Source organism: Morone saxatilis, unplaced genomic scaffold (assembly GCF_004916995.1).
Source record: "Morone saxatilis isolate NCDOM2014 unplaced genomic scaffold, NCSU_SB_2.0 Contig16, whole genome shotgun sequence".
Taxonomy (NCBI): domain Eukaryota; kingdom Metazoa; phylum Chordata; class Actinopteri; family Moronidae; genus Morone; species Morone saxatilis.
Genome location: NW_023339718.1, coordinates 7,466,340 through 7,482,354, shown reverse-complemented (window position 1 = coordinate 7,482,354; position 16,015 = coordinate 7,466,340). Strand labels below are relative to the sequence as shown.

The 16,015-nt window shown below is 39.0% G+C and overlaps 1 protein-coding gene across 1 annotated transcript in view; it reads left to right on the top strand.

Annotated features, from left to right (window-relative positions):
• The window catches only part of adgrv1 (adhesion G protein-coupled receptor V1), a 101,610-nt gene that overhangs the window by 71,864 nt on the left and 13,731 nt on the right, over positions 1-16,015 (top strand). Inside the window, exons 88-90 of the mRNA XM_035659206.1 lie at positions 594-710; positions 4,606-4,784; positions 8,458-8,615. Coding sequence (XP_035515099.1) covers positions 594-710; positions 4,606-4,784; positions 8,458-8,615 — 454 coding nt within the window. The remainder of the gene's footprint in view (positions 1-593; positions 711-4,605; positions 4,785-8,457; positions 8,616-16,015) is intronic.

Sequence of the window (16,015 nt, the reverse complement as noted above, 5' to 3'; positions counted from 1 at the left end):
ATGCAATCTCTCTCTGTCTGTCTCACGCACACACACACACACACACACACACACACACACTTACCACAGGCTGTTTTCTGCAGTGAATCTGCTATGCCTTTTATACCGTTATTTGAACAAGTGTTACACCCACACATTTGCACAAATCTTTGTGTGTGTGGGACGATATGAAAGGAACATATTTGTCAGTATTGTTTATGTTGTTTATGTTTTTATTTTTGCTCCCGCCTGCATAGCTTACTGCATGGTGATGTAACAGGTCTGCAGGGTAGGATGTTTCTCTTTGGGAGGGGGCTATCTGTATCCTGCTTTCTCCTTTGAAAAATGTATAGACTTATAAAGAAGCAACACATCGCCTCATGCTCAGTATGACCCGCTGACACTGCAAGGAGTACTGCGTGTGTGTTCGAGTGCGTCAGGTAGTCATACAAAATGTCACTGTGTTCTCTCAAAGGTTGTGTATGTGTATATACAGTAATTGCCATAAAAAATGTGCTGCCGCTGCAACTTCTTCCTTGGCTAAAATATGAAAGACTCATTTACACACAATGGTAAGTGATTCTAAATTTGTTATTTTCTCTCTTTCTCTGCAGATCTGTTTCCTGGTGTCAGCTTTCCGCGGCCGAATGTTTTCAGAGGACAGCTGTGCTGCTCTGGCGCTCTTCGCTCACTATTTCCACCTCAGTCAGTTCTTCTGGATGCTCATACAGGTAACAGCAGGTTAACAAGTAACACTAGACACACTTGACTCTTCATAACTACTAAATAACCCTTATAGCATTAAACATCTACATTATGTACATTAGATTTCTTTTAACTTTTCTATAATTGTTGCCATGTAACTAGATCACACCAGGCACATTCATTTACTTATATAAGCAGAGATATTTACTCTATTTCTATCCTTTTACTTGCATAAAGTGATGAGGTAAAGGCTGTTCCACAAGGTAAAACGGTGTCTTTCCAGTATGTAAAGCCTCTACAATATCTATTCACTAGGCCTTCCATCACACAATGCGGCTAAGTGTTGAGCTGTCTCAAGAGGGTCAAAAATCAGCCTATACAGTACAGCAGCTCAAATGTCCTTATCTATTATTATATGTAACAATTGATGATTTTTTTCACTTCTAATTCTTCTAATTCACTGTAGTTTTCTTGCAGTTAATTGCAACATCATTTTCGATAAATATCATTATTTCTTATTGAAGAGCACCTGTAAATAAAATCTCTTTTCCTTGTCTTGCTCATTTTCCTCATGACTTGGTACAAACAGGGTTCCCATTCTTTCCTTTGCCCCTTTGTTTTTTATGTAATAACTAGTGAAACTTCATTCCTCCACCACGTGGGCTTAGGCAGGTTTTGATTGGGGGGTAGGATGAGGGTACCAGTATGCTGCCTGACATGTTCTTTGAGCCTAGACTGGTACCACTTAGTAACACCTCACTCCAGCAGCTCCTAACCCCCTCCTTCTTGACCATCTGCCCTCTATTTCTTTTTCTTTCTTTTTTTATGTTTCTCTCAGGAACAAAGCCTGGCAGACAAAGTCCTAGCTGGCAACTTAACATTTGCACATGAAGAAGATATAAAGGCTTGGTTCACATTACTACTTAAACACCAAAATACTACATTTATTTTATCTGTAAATGTTTATACAGTTATTAAAAATACACTTATGACACACAATAATAAGAATATGATTTTAACTGCCAGTGTAAATCTGGCCTAAGCCGATTTTAATCCTTCAGAGAGACTATAGATGACTTGTGACCTGCTGATAGAGTTCAGGAATGTGGTCAACATGGGCCGGAGTATTTCATCAGCCCCTCCAGAGAGGAACACTGCCCCAAGGATAGACCCTTTACTTAGGCGGTTTATTTTTACTTTTGGTGCCATACATATTCATTTTGACTGCAAATGACTGCAAACCAACTTATGTAATGTAATGAAAGCTCAGGCCCAAATACATAATATTTAACATTTTAAGGTGGGATATGCAAACCTTAAAACTGTTGTTCAGCCATGAATCAGACAGCAAGAATGTGTACAAGTAATTTAGTCTGGCTTAAAATGAGGTCCACCACATAAACACGGGAAGCAGACCAGTGTCCTGAGGTGACCTGTTCCCAAATGAATTTTCTTATTTGCCCGCTTTTTCCTCTCGTTCCTCTTGTTTAACTGACTGTTGCTTTGTTTCCATCACCCTTCAATCTTTTACAACATCTGACGTTTATAAGTGAACATAATCATTGTTTATGTGGTGGACATAATCTCTGCTGGCACATACGTTATTATTCGCGGAGTATTATGAGATTAGCCCTTTGAATAAGCTAATGGTTACCACAATAGGGTTATACTGGTATCCAGCAGTGCTGTACGTGCTGACTGTGTGCAGTTTCTTTTCTTCTTTTTTTTATCAGAATGTTTACCAGATGACCTCTGAGATATCTTACGGGATAAAGTCTCAGGCCAAAGGCTTTCATGTGGCTTAAGAAGTGTTAGAATTTGGATGATGAGAATTGGCAGTGAGCTGACATGTGTTTTGATGTAGAAAGCAGGTTTAGACACACATGGTAGTAGTTAGTATGCTAGCAGAGCTGATATGATCTGGTGGAAAAAACATAAACTATGATTCATCCCAGTAGGAGTTCAAATAGGTAATAATGTAGCTTGGAGAAAATAAATTACTTAAACCTTTTGTTTTTATTCAGACACTCACTGAATCACTCAGTCACCCACTCACAGATAATTACTTTTTCTTAAATTCCCCTTGTTCTTTTACAACCCTGCCAAAAAAGTCTCTTCTTCTTTATTGTCAGCAACAATAGTAGCTGACAATAAAAATATTGCTGCCACTCTGGCTTTCATTGATGTGTGGCACTAAAACCCTTCTGTCCTCACCATCTCAGTATCGACCCCAGTGATGTCTCACCGCCCATTTTTCCTCCCTATCAGGTAGCTGCTTTCATCTAAGTGGCTGATATGTGTGGGCGCCAGCAACCCATCTCAGACCATGAAGAATACTTCAAATCAATAACTGCAGTGTGTGTGGGTGTGTGTGTGTGTTTGTGTGTGTTAGGATGTGAAGATGTGAAGATGTGCACTTCCAATAGTTGGTCAGGGGAATATATGCCCTGGCATAATGCCAAAAAACACTATCCACGCCAGCTTTTTCTTGACTGCAGAGGCTCGTAGAGGCAACCTCAGCTTACTGAGAAACTGCATGTTATAATATTACATAACAATACTGTACAACTATTTCAGCCAGGAAAGAGCTGCTAAAGCCTTAGCACTGCCCTACAGTGTATTTCTACCTTGATTCATTGTGCTAGTTAGCCAAACCTGGGGTGCCAATTGCACTGCTTTGTAGTTAGACGATACCTGCCAGTGTTTTAGCCAGTAGACAAATGTATTTGATTGTGATAGTGGATGAATAAGTGGCTACCAATGGTCATCAGTCAACCTGCCAGGTGGCTGGAGATACAGGTGGTGAGATTACCAACATTGCTACTGCTTTAATCACATGTAAAGGTCCAGTGTGTAACATTTAGGGAGGATTTGGCAGAATTGGAATATAACATGCATACCTTTGTTTTCATTAGTTCTTGAATCTTGTCCTTGAATCTGACCGACATCATGCCATTGTCTCAGTGCAGTGCAGTCAAGCTGTTATACAACTGAAGTGTAGTTTTGTGTGCTGCATACATGTGTCTGTGTGTTGTTTGTTGCAGCAATGTTTGTTGTGTCAGTGGTTATACAATATTGTTACGGTTATGGAGGAGACAGAGGTTATCTGAGAAAGAGGTCAGCATCCCTCAAACTCCTGTCATTAGTTGCATCACAGTGCCCTCCATGCTGATGTCCTGCTTAAGTGTTCGCAGACAGATGGACAGTCACAAACATCATCAGCTGTTATTCACAATAGCTGTTGCATAATGTTTATTACTCTGAACAGAAGAAGGAGCTCTGACTGCTTCGCTGATAATGCCTTAATCTTTTCTCTTTTAAAAAAAAAAGTTAAATCTTATAGACTGTAAAACGTATGATCTTAATGAAGCTGGATAGAGTAACGGCCCTCAATTTTGGACTATAGCTTGCAAGTTTGATTGCAAAATGTAAAGCTACTATGTTTTGACTTTGACAATGAGTTAATATTAACCTTTGCCCTTTTATTTTCACTAGTGCAGCAGTTACAAACTGTCTGAAAGATATGTGAATGTCTGCTGAGGTCTTTACTCAGGGATAAGACACTGTGTCTGTGTTGCAACCAACAGGTGCTGAAATACTGCTTATGTAATAATGCAGGGCTTAGTGTATCAGATGGATGAGACTATTGAGGCCTGCTAGATTACAAAACAAATATAGCTATTGTGGGTGAGATAAAAGTGTGGTTGTATGTGTGTCTGTTTTAGTAATTCACTCACTATCAAGACAAAATGTCCTCATAAGCAAAAAAAGATAAAAAAAAATCATTTTCAAAGTCTAAACATTTTGCCTTTCCTCACAACATAAATAATATAATCCATGAAGGTGTTGCCATCTTGGCACACACCTGTTTTTCTGTTCACATTCCTGTACACAAGCTGTTTTCTCAAACTGTGTCCCCAGACTGTAAACTTCTGGCAAGTGCTGGTGATGAATGACGAGCACACAGAACGTCGATACCTGCTCTACTTCCTGTTGGGCTGGGGACTTCCTGCTGTGGTCATCATTGTCCTGGTCATCGTCTTGCTTGGCGGCTTCGGATGGACCATACACAGTGTATACGGACTGGTGCAAGGAGATGTGTGAGTGTGACAGTGCAAAACATACACGTACAAACAACACAAGTGGTCTTTAGAGCTGATGAAAGGGTGGAAGGTGGAATGGACCCAACACTAATGTATTCTGTTTTCATAAGAGGGCTCATGAGTGTGTTTTTTAAACCGGTCTGAGTCAGTCATGGTGACTTTAGTTTCTTTTTTGAGCTTAGGTGAATTCCACTTCAGGCTAGAGTAGAGCAAACAGAAAACACCTGAGCCAGTGACATCATTTGAGGTGGTAGCTTGCCCAATCAACTAAGTGACTAAATATGTCTCCTCATATAGAAACACAAGTCTTTACCTTAGGGGTGGAGGCTTTCAAACAGCAGGGAGCAGAGGAAGGGACAAACCTCAAATAACCTGTATACTGTGTTGCTTTGTGTGTGTGTATGTGTCAGGATTCCTACACAGTATGAACAAGTATGGAAGTTGCAGGTCTGGATAAGTATGGAAAAAAGAAAAGAGAATATGGGGAAATATTTGTTTTCCCAGACTGCTGTCCCTGTTCTGTTTCCTAAAATACAAAATTCAGAATTTCTAAAAATAAATTGATCATATAGGAGAGAAGAGTTTTTCATGGCATTTAGAACAGGAAGCCAATGCAGCATAACAATTAACCAAATATTAATAATTATACAGTGATGTAATTATTAGAAAATTATACAGACCTTCTGATTGGGGAAACCATACCTTTATGGCATTCATTGTTGTTTTCATGGACACAATAATAATAAACAAGGCTGCACAGACAGAGTTGTTGCATGTTAATTTATTTGTATAAGCTACAGTACCCAGCTACAATCTTCTGGCAATTACTTGGCAACATAACATACAGTTGGACTAAAACCATTTGTTTACATAATAAATCTAGCTATTTATACTCAGATGATTATGTTCTGAGAAGTCTGGTCATTTCAGTCAGGAAAAGTACGAAATCTTGCAATGGAAAATGTGTGGGAACCCCGGCGTGTGAGCTAAAAATAGTCAATTGCCATATATATAGAGACCACTTGAATCCTATAACAAAACAGATAAGGTCCATTTAAAATGTCCTGCACAATGGTCCCTAGTCAGGTGTTGGAGTATGTGTAGTAACTTCCAAAGTAAACCTTTTACATTGCAGCGTATGTGATTCAGTGGCCGTCTTGTGTGCAATCAAGTGTGCGTGACGGAGGAAGTCAACTACTGATGAAGTTTGAACCCTTAAATCACATCTAAAATTAGCCAGTGGTCGTAGGTGTGGCTGTTATCCTTGGGATCAAATGTGTATGCGTGTTTCCTGTGGGTGGGTGTGTGTGAGACAGCGAGTGTATACATGAGAGATTCAAGGATACAAACAAGTATTCATTTTCCCTGGAAGCATACCTTCCTCTTTATGGGAATGAGGCAAGCTTTGAGTTTTCCTCTCTCTCTCTCTCTCTCTTCATGAGGAGGTAAACAGGTCACTGTCTTGTTTTCTCACAATTCAAGCTGTCTCAGTTTCACCCTGCCTGCGTGCAAACAGGTGTCAAGCTCAAATCGCACGTCAGAGAGCATTTTGCGTTATATATATTTGTACATGGGCTCACAGTAGGGAGCGGCACAAGTCAATCACATAACAAATCCATCCTCTGTTTTTCTCCATGTTTTTGTCATGATTTCATAGTTTTGTTCATTCTGTTGCCTTCTGTCACCACTGTGGTGCTGGTACTTCCATATAGTTAGTACTTAGTTAGTAGCCTCTATTACTGCTTTTTGGGTTGGACCTCATTTCATTTTTACTGTGGCCCATAGATTGGTCATCTTTAAACTGAACAGACCCGTCTTTAAATTCAAGTGTGGATAAAACATAAACTCTGAACATAAAAGCAGGGCACATTTATGAGATGAAAGATGAGAGGAAAATACATTAATAATTTAAGTAGGAAAAAGGACAATTTAACAGACTAATTTGTCAGGAATGTTTATTGATTCTTCCACATAGATAGAAAATCACTTTATTATGATTAATTACTGCAAAAGTCAAGACTTAAGGCATTCTTGATTTTATTTAATTTCATGTTAATTACTTAACAGTATGTAGTCCTCTCTCACTTATTATGTTACTTATTATCTGGGCACAGTTGATTTGATTTGATTTAGAGTTAACCAAAATACACTTTATATAGTACCTTATTAGTTTTTCTAACAAGTTTAACATGATAAACTGTGTTACCTGGACAGACTGATGCATTGTTAGTTTGGCTACTTTATAGCCAGGCTATAAAGTTGCTAAAGTAATATCCTGTAGAGGCGGACATTCAAACTTCACATCTGGCTCTAACCTGTGTAAATGTAAATGTACAACTTTCTTGTCCTGCAATTACAGTATGTGAGTCAAAGGTTACCACAGAGCATGTATGTCTCCTTAAGACAGACTAAATTTATACCATTAACTTTATATGTGCCTAAGTTACTCACTGCCATTTGTATAAAAAAGAAAACCCCAGCAGCATTGAAAATCCCCTATAAAAGAAATTGTTCACTTTATTTCTCCTCTCTCAAACCATGTTAGTTAGAGAAATTGGCCTTTTCGTAATGTTTTCTTCATTCAGTACATTTCACTTTCTTGTGAGAGTTTCAGTACAGTAGGATCTCATGCCTTCACAAGGCCACAGCAGGACAAATATCCATATTCCCATGTGTTTATACTCTCATAATCTGGCTGTCTTGCTGGGAGAGGGTGATGCAATACTTTATTTGGCATACCTCATGTTATATTATGGCTAACATGGCTCCAATTATTTCTATGTGATTACTCAAGTCTGCTGTGAGGTCCTATCTATATTTTAGGCTCCCACCTAAACCAGGGGCAGAGCTTGTTTTGTGAAAAGGACAAAGTCACACGAGTGTTTTGATAGTTGTTTGGCAGTTACAGTTTATATGAGGTTTCCCAGTTTCCCAGAGAAAAATCATTTGACATCAATAGAGAAAAACATGTACAATTGGACAGAAGCTGGGAAAGGACTCCAGAGATTTTACAGGCAAACAACTCAGAGATAGAGAATGAAAAATAACTCACACCAACAGACACATTGTAGAAAGAGACATAACCTGATTTTTTTTTTTTTTAAGCTTTGATAAAGAATTCCACTTTTCAAGAAACAAGCTTTTTTTTATTATTTGTATTAAGCCTGAAATTCAATTTGTCTCCAAAGAAATTTAAAAGTTCCTCATTTGGCTGTAAAGCAGGATCAGCAGATGGACTCACATAACCACTCCATATTCATCTCCCTTTCAAAGCAGGAAACAAATGTACGTGTTGTTTGTTCTTTGAAATGTTCTTTCATTCTTTAAATAGAAAACAACTTTTAAGCGTCTTTGGCCTTAGATATTATCCTGCTGTAGCTGCAGGGTGACCTGGTTGTTCAGAAGATTTAAGAACAACGTATTTTGCTGCTGAAGGCAGTTGAGCAAGAATGTTGTGAGTCTTAGCCAGGCTCAGAGGTCTCACTGGCTAGATCCTGTTTGTGAAACTTAGAAGAAACAAAGTCTTAACTTAAATATAGAGCAATACAGGCAAGTAATATGGGCATGGCTCCCCTCTCTCTCTCTCTCTCTCTCTCTTTCCATTCTACTTCTTTCTATGTACGCCGAAACAAAAACCAATCACTCACATTTCTGTCTGTCCCTCCTCTAGATGCTTCATCCCGAACATCTATGCAGCTCTGTGCACGGCGGTGCTTGTGCCTCTCATCTGTCTGGTTGCAGTGCTGGTCGTATTCATCCACGCCTACCAGGTTACTCAGCAGTGGAAGGCCTACGACGACCTTTACCGTGGACGAACCAACAGCACAGGTATCCAACAAAGCTGTAAATACGTAAAATACACACAAATAAATGCAGTTATATGGAAGCATAGAATGTGCGTTCTGTGCGCTTCTACTTTAAAAGGCAAAGATATGTGTGTACATAAAAAGATTAGAACTCAAGATACAACTGCTAACACTTACAACAACACAATCACTCACTCTGCACACATACAAACCACAAAAACAAGTAACTAGCTGCCAGATTGCCCTCAGGAATTAGACTGCATCCACCCCTATTTTTGGATAAAAGTTTCAGCCCCTTTTTTGCTCAGCTTACAGGCCCTGTCTCTGTCTGCGGTGTGTGTACCCAAGGGATTCATGATACAGAAACAAAACAATACCAGCTTTTCTGAATGAAATAATGCTGACGGTTTGATTTTTATTCAGCCATCGTACTTATAATCAGCCTCAAACTTAAACAAGATTCTTGTTTGCGGAGAAATAACCGTTACAGTTCGGTCAGTATCACTCACTCAGCCACTTTGCCCACACATGAAGATCCTAGCCACACCACTTTAGTCCCTCTGAATCATGGCTGCAATCTGTGGCCATCGGTCAGAATCAGCAGGCTTTAGCTTGTTTTGCTCGGTCAAGGCCCTCCAATGACAAAGCAAAGCCTGAATTAGTGCCACTCCTTTGGCTGTCAAGCAGTATGGCCTAAACGCTGTGTGTGGCCTCTGATGTTGTGTAGGAAACCACTCTACTTTCTCATTTGCAAAACCAGGCAGAGGCTAAAGGTCATCCTATAGGATTTTTCTCTGACAGGAACATTTTAATTTGGGAGACAGTGTCGAAGGCAGAGATCAAGAGTATACTGAACTGTATGTAGAATAAGAAAAGTAGAGAATAAACAGTCAGTCTGTTTAAAACTCCTTATTTATTTAGGGAGAGAGAAAGAGAAAGAGACATAGAGAGAGAGAAAGAGAAAGTGCAGTGGAAAAGGTAGACACAGCACACACTATTCAAAGCAGCAAAAGTCCCAGCTGAGTATCTGTAGCACAATTCCCTTGAGGTGTGAATATGTGTGTGAGGTGTAAATATGTGTGTCCATTTTTGTGTAGAACAGCTGCACTGTGAAAAGTCTGCTTATGAATGAGAATTAAAATGAATTCTAAAAGTTCATTCAGCCATGGATCAGTGTTGGTTGCACCCATAGGTGCTGGAAGAAGGGGTGCTGAGGGGGCAGCAGCATTACTTCATTAAAATGTTTAAACTTATAATGACTTTGTGGAAGAATTTCTCCTACACTTGCACCTCTTTTTATGGGATTTACATGTACACACTGGTATTTATGGTAGGAAATTTGTGTAAAATGTTGTTAATAACTATTAAGTAGGCTATAAATTATTCTGGCCATTTAAATGGTAATGCATTTAGCATTTAGTATGATGTGACTTTCTCTCAGCACACACAACTCTGACTGACTTACAGTTGAACCTTTAGTTTTTATTTTGAAAAGCATGAACACAACATGCACACAAACAGTATGTACTCCATTTAGTTGCACTTTTCTTTTCTTTCTTTTTTCTTTTGACAGAGTAATATATCAGCATTGGCTTTGTCTCAACATGTCCAGAGTCCAAAGGGGAATAAAACAAATGTTAAAGAAAGGTCTATAATACTTTATTGTTCCTTGCTCAGGCTACGCCTCTGCTCAGTCCCTGTACTTATCTACAATTTGTCAGAGTTGGTTTAAAAAGCCACAGGCACTGATTTTCAGTTCTGCAGTATGCAGTATACAGGCAAAAACAATCTTAAAAAAGCTTTTGATTTTGATGTGTTTTGCAGGCTCTTTTACATATTACCTTTGAATAAGTTAAATGACGACTATTCATCATGTGTTGTTTCCTTACTCCATGGTTATTTTCTTGAGATGGGTCCCTTGATCACCCTCATGAATCTAGTAGTGTGAGATTCACCTTGACATTCCCATCCTGCCACAGTTCGTGCAGAACCTGGGGGATAGCTGATGACAATGAATATTTAGGTCGCCATGATTTCCAAAATGCATTATTGCAGCAAAAAGTGATGAGATAAGCTGAGGACTAATCTGTGTCTGTGATTGTGAGAAGCCCACATGTAAAACTCGCAGGGCTATGCGAGATATAGCAGGACTTCTGACGTCAGTGAAATCAAGTACCAGTGTGTTCGTGTACCTGTACCTCAGCAAAGATTGGAACTCTGCCATTGTGACCAGTGTAAGGTGTGCCAGCACAAAAAACATAAACAAACTAAACTAAATTTACAACAGTGCCTATTCAGAGTACATCAGTAAGCCCTTATCAAAACCCCCCACTGAACCCGCTAGGTGTGTTTACAAGACATGATGTTCTTTTGATACAGAAGTGAGCAGACTTTCAGTTTTCAACAGAGCAGAGTTGAATGAATAACTATTATTGTTCTATTTTTATGGCTCCAAGTGTTCCTTGACTGCACTTTGATCGCTGATTGGTCAGGAATGTGGAAATAAACAAATACATGTGATGGATGAGGTTTGATTGCAGAGTGCTGCATTATGTACTTTTTGTGTTTGAAGCTGTGCAGTTGCTTTATTTGGATGCCAAACACTTGTTTATACTTTGCTCTCATAGCCTCGTTATCAATAGCCTTGAAATGCAAACTCATGTTATTCACGATGGATCAGAACTGAGTTAGTTTTCTTGTGCCTAGTTTAGTAAGATGTATTTTTTATGGCTACATTATGCACATATCAAAGACATCAACTTGATATATTTGGTTTAGAATATTTTATTATTAGGAAGAATTTGTTCCCAATTTGTAGCTTTACATAATAGGACACATTAGATACAGTTGTATTGTAGAGTAGTTGTCTCTTGTCACATTTCGGATGTCTATGAGCTGTTTAAGTTCCACCAAAGAGACATTTCCCCTCTGAACTTCTCAGATGGTTGCATTTCACTAACTGTTTCATGCCCAAAAATTATTTAAATATTTACAAAAAAAAATAAATGAAATTTGTGTAGCAGAACTTAGTTTTTTCCTCTTTCCTAAATCAGTAATCATCTTAGATTCATCTTGTGGCCCATTGAGGGGCCTGAACCCTAGGTTGGGAACCACTGAACTAAACTGTATATAAAGTAGTTAAAACTAGGCGCAGAATGACCAGCTACAACAGTGAAATATTGCTTATATTAACATCTAATAATGTAATATAGATCTGTTACAGTGGCAGTTTTCTGAGCAGAATGAGTACTTTTACTTTTGACACTTTAAGTACATTTATATGCTAATACTACTGTTCTTTTACACAACTAAGATTTTGAATGCAGCACTTTATCTTGGAAAAAAAAATTCTTATATATTGTTGTATACTTATTTCACCTCTTTTATTTGTAAATTGCTGTATTTACTTATGAATTTCTTTTAGTTGTTTTTCTGTTGTCACAAAAGTACACAAAACTATATGTTCACACTTAGCTCAGACACACATTACTTGTATATAGGGTGTTTGTGAGCGCTCAGCACACACTTATTGCAACATGTTGTTATTACAGCTGCTGACCTCTCTGTGACAGTAATGTCAGCGCCGTCTTGAGTTTCTGCCCTTCTGTTTTTGTTGAACCCACATTCTCCTCTCAGTTTGTCTTTTCACACCAGGAACCAGCTCTGATCAAATGTAAACAGCAGCTTGTCCTGCTGTCGAGAACAGTAGCTCAATCATGTCTAGTTTTTGTGCAGAAATTGCACTACTGGGGGTTAAACTGTTTGTTTATTTCTTAGCTCAGCCAGACAGAAAGACACCTATGACCTCATGTAGCGTCTCACTAGCAGATGTGTTTCTGCAAAGGCTTTCATATATATTCATGGATGCTTACACAAATACAACCACATGCACACATACAGTAACTATGGATATCTTGTGCCTGCTCTGCTCTTCTTTCTGCTTCTTCTTAGAGGTACCAAGCCAAACAGTCAGTCAGCATTTTGCCATTTTTGCCTTTTAGTCTCCATTTGGCTTTAGGAACCTGTTCTTACTGTGGGCGCTCTGCCCTGGCCGCAGACTGGAATGTGCTTACATGGTTGGAAAACGCAAACCAAGGAGGGAGCAGATGGAGACAGATGTGCAAGATAAAAGAGAGAGGAGAGAGAGAGAGTTTATGTTCTTCTAACCAGGAGAAGTAGAAAGTGTGAAAAGACAATGGTGAAAAGCAACAGGGCTCATTAAGCTGATTTATCGACTCTGAGCAAACATACACCAAAATAAGACAGAATGTTCAGACCAAGCACAAGGAGACTAGGTGTGAAATATAATACTGAAGCAATAGAAAACAGTGGCCATAGTACTGGGAGAATAGATAATGACTTACAGGAAATAAGTCACAAAGGGAAAGGGAGAGGCTTGAAAAGTAAGAAATTGAAAAGTAGGAAACATTGCTAAGAAAGTATAATATTGTTCAGCCAGAGGAAAGGCACAGGGTGATAAGGAGCAGAATTTGGAAATGACAGGGTGGTGGAAGTGGCACCTAAGTGAGGGTTTTTTGTGCAAACTTGGGCCCCATGCTCTGTGTTTCCATCCTACTTGTGAAGTGAAGTGAACTGTACAGTCTGCCCTACATAACACCGATCAGTACACTACAGCTGAAGTGACTCAGCAGTATAATTTTGTACTGGTGCATTATCCATTTCCCACTTTGAGGGTCAGCATGTAGGTCAGTCTGGGGTAAAGTTGATTTTGAGTGTGTTGCCTTGAAATCCATATGTTATCTAATACATTAGATTAATCTTATTGTCCACATTTTTCTCTACGGTCAGTTTGATAACATATACTCTCTATGGTCATGGTAAATATGGCGTGGTATAGAGCATGAATTAATGTTATCAATGGTACATCGTGTTCTCAGCAGCAAGATGATCACTAATGGAAACACTGCGCTGCAAATTCCAGCCACCTTCCTGGCCCCAACATACACTCTCACACACACACACACACACATAAATACACAGCCATTGCAGACCTAATGACAACGTCTCTTACTTTCTGAAGTATGACAAAATGTATTTCTCTCATTCATTTTGTGTATCTATCTATCTGTAACTATCTTAACAAAATAGACAGTATTTTTGCTTGTTTCAACAACTGTTTCCATAATGTTATGCTTCATTATTTCCTCCTGAAGGAAACAAGCTAGATAGTAATGAGCTGCTTTATTTATCAGGCCTCTCTCCCTCACTCTCTCTCTGTTGTGATGACTCACTCTTAACAGTTGATCAGTTTGCTCCTGATTGGCAACTCTCATTTTGTTTGTTCTCTAATTAGCTGTTCTAATAAAAGGAGGAGGAATGATTTTTCAAGCTGAGGACACCATGAACTTGATGAGGTCCACGGATACGTCAGTGGCCTTAATTCAGTCTCCACAGCCTCTGTTCTCTTGAACTCTCACTTAATGAATCATGAATAACACAAGGGCCAATGGTTAAAAGGAATATAAATGTATCTGTCCTGTCTTTAATAGATGAAGTCAGACGTGAAGTATTCACTTCTGCTTGTGTAGCGTGACATGCTGTATGTGATGTATCAGTCCACACAGAAAGTAGGTTACCAGTGACACCAGTTGGTACAGGAGAGCTTAGATTAGAAACACGTGCAGAAAGACTTCTTGGTGGTCTTGTTTTATCTTAGAAACACTTGACGCAGTCCAAATATAGGAGATCTGTTTGACTGTTTTTCTGCATGCTGTGTGCAGTGTGGTGTGTGTAGACTGTACACAGCATGCAGAAGGCGGAGTTAGCATTCTAGCATGAAGTTCAATTCAATTCAATTCAGTTTTATTTGTATAGCGCCAAATCATAATAGAAGTTATCTCAGGAAGGACATAAGGGTGTACAGCAACAACAGTAGCAACAACTACACTAATAGTAGTGACTGATGGTGATAATGATGATGAACATGAAGAAGATGACGATGACGACGACAACAACAACAATGGGGGACAATTGAGCGTGATTATAAGTAATTAGGTAAGTTTACAACTGGTAGTAATTAATAATAATAATATTCGATAAATAATAATAAATAAATAACCTATAGGGATCCCAGTTAGCATGTGTGAATGCTGTTTTTGTTGGCAAATGTGTTTTGAGAGTATATTTTTAAAGGGCCACATTTTAACAGGGTGTGCTTAATTATGAGGGAAACACTAGAATAGTGTTCTTGTATTAAATGAACATGATACATTTATTAAATTATGTCCACTTATGCTCTTCTCGTATGGGCCACACTGTGTTGCCCAAACCATGTCCCCATTCCCTATTTGTACTGGAGAGTGGTGAGGTGAAGCCAAGGATGAAGGCTTTGCTACAATGGTTTGTTTAGAATGGAATGGCATGATTCCACTAGGCGGTAATTTTGCATACAGGCATTCTGGTTGCTGCTTTGAAAAAATAACCCCGCAGCCATGGGTATTCCTGATAGTGATGAAAGAAGTGTTTAACCTCTGGCATGATATCTGGCCACATACTTATTACGCCCGTTTAAACTTTAATAGAATTCATCAACAGTGATCATTTCTGATATGTCATGAGTCTCCTCTGTTTTGCACTTATTACCATTTGCCACTTTATTAAAAAGTCCGTGTAACGTTTAAATGAATGATCTACCATTGGTAGAAATGGTATTGTTATAACCTACATTGCACAATTCTGGTTTCTTAGTCCGCGCATATGTCATCACCTGAATACAGAGGCAATCTGTTATGTTTCTATAGTCAGACCCATAACTACAGCGGATTTGACTTTTATATCTGCAGACGCCACGGATCGCCTTCCATGGAGTCATGTTGAACGAAAATGTTTCTACAAAGGCCAAAAGGGACATACCAAATACTGTAGGGTGAAGCGAGGGGTTGCAATCTGCAGCTACACCGCTAGATGCCTGTTCTGCCTTTTGGTGTGGTGCAATATGGCCTTTTAGTTTTCTTTTAGCACACACTTTGACACAGAAGAGGAAGTCGGCCATCTTAGCCATCTACTGTAATCTATCCTCATCCTCCAGCATCGTCTGTAAGAATTGGCTTAGCACAGACCATAGAACAACATCTGCACAGTATTTTTGTAAGATTTATTTAATAAAGCCTCATTTCTGTATCATAGCAAATTGTCAGCTTAGCCTATAGGTCAGCAACCTTTACTTTCCAAAGAGCCATTTTTGCTTAAAAACCAACCAAAAACCAACAAAACTGTCATTTACACAAACAAAATAATTGTGAACACTGGCTCTTAGATCAATACCAGCATTAGCATTGCAAATGCTCAGTAGATGAAGCCCTAAGTGGGGAAAATGGAGTTCAACCCCACGTGCATGCTTGCATGTGTGCTAGCTTGAGCTTTTCTCAGTCAGTCTGCTCTCCAGCAGTGTACAGCGATCAT